This window comes from Adiantum capillus-veneris, chromosome 1, assembly GCF_014529385.1.
Source record: "Adiantum capillus-veneris isolate H3 chromosome 1, ASM1452938v2, whole genome shotgun sequence".
Lineage (NCBI taxonomy): Eukaryota > Viridiplantae > Streptophyta > Polypodiopsida > Polypodiales > Pteridaceae > Adiantum > Adiantum capillus-veneris.
The window spans coordinates 139,338,575-139,344,180 of NC_140931.1; the positions used below are offsets into that span (position 1 = coordinate 139,338,575).

Sequence of the window (5,606 nt, forward strand, 5' to 3'; positions counted from 1 at the left end):
TGCACGGCTGCGGAAGTAGGAAAAAGCATGCAGTGGCTGGATTAGAAATAAGAACCTCGCAGAGTGCCAAGGAGAAGCCTTTCACGGTGAGGGATGTGTCATGGACACTTGAGAGTCAGTCGCTGCCTGCATCATCGCCTGTGTCATCGCCTACATCATCACTAGAAGGCTCTAGAAGAATCTAGAAGGATCTAGAAGATTCTTAAAAGGTTGCCATGCAAGTGTGTGCATCAAAGGATTGTCGTCGTGCATGCGGGCAGTGGAGCAGCTGTAGGTAATGCATGTATATAGAGAAGCCCTCTCTAGCTAAGACCACGATATCAACACTTTAAACTTGGTGCTGCAAACATAATCCCAATCTAACTATTATAATGGAGAGAGGCTTTCCTTGAAAGAGCCACATGATGGATGGAGGCCACATCTCAATGCTGAACTCAAAAAATTCATTAAAGCAAATAGTAAAAAGCGGTTAAAAAGCCAATCGTCGTCACTTGTTGAGGAGTTATGCAATGTATTATGGTTGTGCATGTAATGAAGGAGAAAGAGTTCTATGTAGTTGGAATCCGCATGGTCTAATCTCTCTCTCTCTATATGTACGACGTGTACCCATGAGGCTTAATTTCCAGGGTGAAGCACCCACAAATGTATGCACTCTTGCATGTATTGCAAACGGTGGGGGGAGAGCAACATGTTTCCAGGACGAAGCGAGGAGAAGGCCTATGATCTCCCCAATCCTATCCAACTTCCAAATAAAGCTCTCTCTCTCTCTCTCTCTCTAGCCCGGTTTTCTTATTCTTCTCTCATGTCTGGAAGGAAGACTGGTTGATACACTAGTGGTTTTCTTATTCTCTTCTCCTTATTCTTCTCACGTCTGCAAGACGACTGGTTAATACACTAGTGGTTTTACCTACAACATCCACGTGGCCCTTTGGGAAGAACCCTCTCTCCATTAGATTATATAATTTAGATATCATGGTCGTCCTTGTGGACTGCTCAATACGCTTTTTAAGGCTGTTTTGATTTTATTTTTTCAACGTCAATATAAATTTGAACTCCTTGCGGCCTTGATTTTTGGCAACAGCTATGGAGCTACACACCGTGCAGAAGGAGTTTGTCGAGGTGCAGGTATTCCCAGATGGCGTTGCACTTATCACCATCAGCCGCCCACCTATTAACGCCCTCTCCCTTCCAGGTCCTCTCTCTCTCTCTCTCTCTCTTCTCTCTCTCTCTCTCTCTCTACACACGCACACACACACCCATCACACAGACTCACCTTACCTCTGCTTTCTTGCAGTATTTTACAGTCTTAGAAACGCTTATAAAGAAGTCTTGGAAGAGATGACGTCAAGGCTATTGTCCTCACAGGTGAATAAGTGTTTCGAGTGTTGTTGATACCTAGATTCGTATATAGTAGTGCATCTGTTATTTCTGTGCATACGCATCTTGCCAGTGCAACATGCAATGTTCAATTTTCCCTCACACTTGGCAGGCGACAGCGGGAAATTTTCTGGAGGTTTTGACGTAAACTCCCTGCAAGGCTTTAATGACAATGGTTTGTATCTCTTGACGAACAACTTTATTATCTCTTTTTTCTGCGTAGGCATCATAAAATCATTTTTTGGGTATGAATTTTGCAGGAGTATTGTCAGAACTTGCTTTCATCTCCCTTGATCTTCAAACGGCAATGATAGAAGGTGACTACCTGTAGAAAATATTGCAATGTATCTGGGTCTATTTATAATTTTTCTGTGAGCTAAAAGGAGAGATATCTATTCAGGTGCAGACAAGCCTTCTGTCGCTGCGATCAAGGGTGTTGCACTCGGGGGAGGTTTAGAACTGGCTATGGTATGTTTAGCTTATGTTTGAGATGGCCATTCATGTTCTCTGTAGGAGACATTCTTTTCAAACAAGTGTTGAATTTCACATATTACCAACTCTTGACAGTGTTGTCATGCTCGTTTTGCGGTCCCTAAAGCACAGCTTGCTTTGCTTGAACTTGAACTTGGCATCATTCCTGGGGGTGGAGGTAGTTGCTTTCTCTTGATATTTGAAAGGATTTCATTACCATGCCATGAACAATTGGATTTTTCATCATTGTAGGAACTCAACGCTTACCACGGCTGGTTGGTCTAACCAAAGCTCTAGACATGATTATGGCAAGTTGCAATCTTTCATAGTAAGAGTCTTTTATGGTGGATGTATGGGTGTCTCTCTTACCTGCCATAAATTTTGCAGACGTCAAGGCAAATATCATCAGAAGAGGCCCTGGAATCAGGACTCATTGATGCTGTTGTTCCAGATGAAGAGCTTCTACCAACTGCAAGGAGTTGGGCTTTGGACATTGCGAGCCGTCGTAGGCCATGGATCCGGTCCCTTGATCGAACAGATAAGCTGGAGCAATTTGGTGAGGCATGGAAAATACTGAAGCTTGCCAGAGAGAGAGCTGCAAGAAGAGCCCACAACAACGTCAACAATGCCCAAGTCTGTGTTGATGTCATTGAAGAAGGCATTTTTTCAGGTGGTATTGCAGGAATTATGAAGGTATGCACTTGGGTTGTGCTTGTACAGCCACATTAAGGTTGTATCAAAATCACTTTGTCTCTTATCTCATGTGTAGGAAGAACAAGCATTTAAGCGGTGCCTAATGTCCAACACTGCAAAGTCCTTGATTCATGTTTTCTTTGCGCAAAGAGCGACAGGAAAGGTAAATTGCTCTCAGAAGTTTTTAATTTCGAAATTGTGAGCATGCATATGGATATGCCTTCTTTGTTGTGGTAACGTGGTGGACGATGTGTTTTGATAAGCAGGTTCAAGGTGTGTCAGATCTAGGTTTGATGCCAAGGTCTTTGAGGAAAGTTGGGGTGATTGGTGGTGGTCTAATGGGTTCTGGCATCGCTACTGCTTGCATTTTGAGTGGAATTCCAGTAGTCATGAAGGAAGTGAATGCTGCATTCTTGCAAGCTGGATTGGACAGGGTAAAAGGTAAAAACTTGGTGACTAAAAATTTGTCTGAGAAAACATGGAGACCCAAGGTGTCCTTCGCAATTTACATGTGGTTTTGACGGCATGCAGCAAATTTAGAGAGCAGGCTGAGGAAAGGAAGAATGACACGTGAAAAGTTTGATAAGACGCTTGCTTTGATAGGAGGAGTCCTTGATTATGAGCAGTTCCGGAATGTTGATCTCGTCATTGAGGTCGATACAAGGCAGACGTCGATTATGATGTCATGAACAATGGGGGACTCATCTCATCTCATCGCTTTTGCAGGCTGTCATAGAAAACCCACCACTAAAGCAACAAATTTTTGGTGACCTTGAGAAGTTTTGCTCTTCAAATTGCATCCTGGCATCAAATACCTCCACGATAGACCTAAATGTGATCGGCCAGCATGTCAAAGCGAAGGATCTTCTTGCGGGGGCACACTTCTTTAGGTATCATTTTAATTTTTGTCCATTTTGATCTCTGCAGGAGCATTTTCTGATGCCCAGTTCTACATTTCCTGGATTCAGTTTGGTGCGTGTGCGCGCAAAAGCACTTGTATGGTGTCATTAACCTTGCTTTCCACTTGAACAGTCCTGCTCATGTGATGCCACTATTTGAGATAATCCGAACTGAAAGTACATCGCCACAAGCTTTGGTAGATCTGTTGGAGTTTGGCAAAAGAATTAAAAAGGTTCCCATTGTTGTGGGCAATTGTGCGGGTTTCGCAGTCAACCGGACTTTCTTCCCATACACGCAAGCTGCATTACTACTGGTAGATCTGGGTGTGGATGTATACCAAATTGATAATGTAATCACAGCTTTTGGAATGCCAATGGGTCCTTTCAGGTGACAATTCGATTCCAAGAGTTTTTTTGAATGAATGTCCTCTGCTCTAATCCTTGGTGTCCACCATATATTATGCAGGCTGTCAGACCTAGTTGGGTTTGAAGTTGGGGCGGCGTCAGGATCAACCTACATTCAAGCATACCCGGACCGTGTATACAAGTCAATGTTGTTTCCCATGCTCATACAAGACAAGCGCCTTGGTTAGCTTAGCGACCTCCTTGTGCTAGCTATGTAGTCTTTGATACTTCTTCTGCAATCATTATGTATTCTTTTGCAGGTGAAAGAACACGCAAGGGTTTCTATGCATATGATGATGGGCGAAAAGCTCGACCGGATCCGGAATTGCAAAAATATCTTGAGAAATTTCGCATTATAGGCGGCATCATGCCAGACAATAAGGTTATTTCACAGTTTTAAGAATGCCATTGTGGGCGATTTGTGGAAAGGGAACTTTAGGGTTTATCTTGGCAATCACACTGACAGTGACGTGCATTTTGTGCAGCCAATCGAGTTGTCGGACAATGAAATTGTTGAGATGACATTCTTCCCTGTTGTGAATGAGGCTTGCAGGGTGCTTCAGGAAAGAGTGGTGTCAAAAGCATCTGATTTGGACATAGCTAGCGTGATGGGCATGGGTTTTCCTTCTTATCGGTACAAAGATACAAATATTTAATTAAGTTTTGTCTAGAAAATTTACTTGATTAGGCAGTGGGCATGTGAAGCACAGTTATCCTATGGGTTTCCTTCTTATTGGTATAAAAGGTACTTAGATTATAAGATGCACGCATGCGCACGCGCAAGCGCACACACAGATATATAGATTATTTTGTTTAGAAAATGTACTTGACTAGGCAGTGGTCATGTGAAGCACAGTTATCCTCTTGCATAATTACACATACGTAAGTATGCGCATGCTTCCGATTTTGGCATAGTTGCACCAATTACATGTAACTGATAGCTTGAGCCCGCATGACCACAGCATTAGCTTTCTGATTAGCAATAGGGACAGTTGTATGGATGTGTGCACATTAACATTATTTCCTTGTGCATGGATGTCTAGGGGTGGGCTCGTGTTTTGGGCGGACTCCTTGGGTGCGAGCTACATTGCAACAAGATTGAAAGAACGGTCCAAATGTTATGGGGATTTCTTCAAGCCTTGCTCATGGCTCAATCATTGTGCATCAAATGGACTCAAATTGGTACTCTATTTTCTGCAAAAGTTGTGTTTTTTGCTCTCTAGCTTTGTACTTACGATGTGCTTGGTTGTTATTGCAGAGTAGTCCCATTAATCAGAGTATTCTTGATCAAAGTTCAACTCTATCGCGGCTGTGATATCTTACTCGAGGAAGTTTGACACGGCCCTTCATAGTGCCACTAATTTTTCATGACAGGCTATTCTGAATGAATGGAGTCCTCTCTCTCTCTCTCTCTCTCTCTCTCTCTCTCTCTCTCACTCATCAATAATTTGTCAAAAATAACGAGGTGAAGTTGCACGTTGGCATTTTAAAACAAAAAAATGAAAAGGAAGCCAAGTTATGTAAGGTTGTGAAATGAAGAGACCTTTTGACAAACTAAAAACAAAATAAGAAGGTAAGTCCAACCACTATTGGAAATAATAACATAGCTTGTCTTTCCAAAAAATTTTACATTCACTTCATTTTAAACTAAGCTAATATAACATACTCACACAAACAAAAAGCCTTTCTCAAAATACTAAGTATAGGTATATGTTGCAAACTTGGACATCATTGATGGAATCAACCAAAATGAGAAAGGAT

At 42.3% G+C, this 5,606-nt stretch overlaps 1 protein-coding gene across 1 annotated transcript; it reads left to right on the forward strand.

Moving 5' to 3' along the window:
* The first annotated feature begins 1,135 nt into the window (after positions 1-1,135).
* LOC147465672 (glyoxysomal fatty acid beta-oxidation multifunctional protein MFP-a-like) lies at positions 1,136-5,304 on the forward strand. Its single transcript, XM_086521320.1, has 19 exons — positions 1,136-1,192; positions 1,295-1,303; positions 1,350-1,365; positions 1,490-1,552; positions 1,638-1,694; positions 1,778-1,845; positions 1,945-2,026; positions 2,101-2,156; positions 2,236-2,541; positions 2,618-2,704; positions 2,808-2,982; positions 3,073-3,194; positions 3,268-3,431; positions 3,574-3,828; positions 3,907-4,028; positions 4,106-4,227; positions 4,331-4,479; positions 4,889-5,027; positions 5,104-5,304. The coding sequence occupies exons 1-19, from the start codon at positions 1,136-1,138 to the stop codon at positions 5,158-5,160; spliced, it is 2,106 nt and encodes a 701-aa protein (XP_086377446.1). The 3' UTR covers positions 5,161-5,304.
* The last annotated feature ends 302 nt before the right edge of the window (positions 5,305-5,606 follow it).

Coding starts and splice junctions, on each gene's coding strand:
- LOC147465672 (XM_086521320.1), top strand. CDS start 1,136: ATGGCGTTGCACTTATCACCATCAGCCGCCCACCTATTAACGCCCTCT. Junction 2,157..2,235: donor AAGCTCTAGACATGATTATG/GCAAGTTGCAAT, acceptor TAAATTTTGCAG/ACGTCAAGGCAAATATCATC. Junction 2,705..2,807: donor CGCAAAGAGCGACAGGAAAG/GTAAATTGCTCT, acceptor TTTGATAAGCAG/GTTCAAGGTGTGTCAGATCT.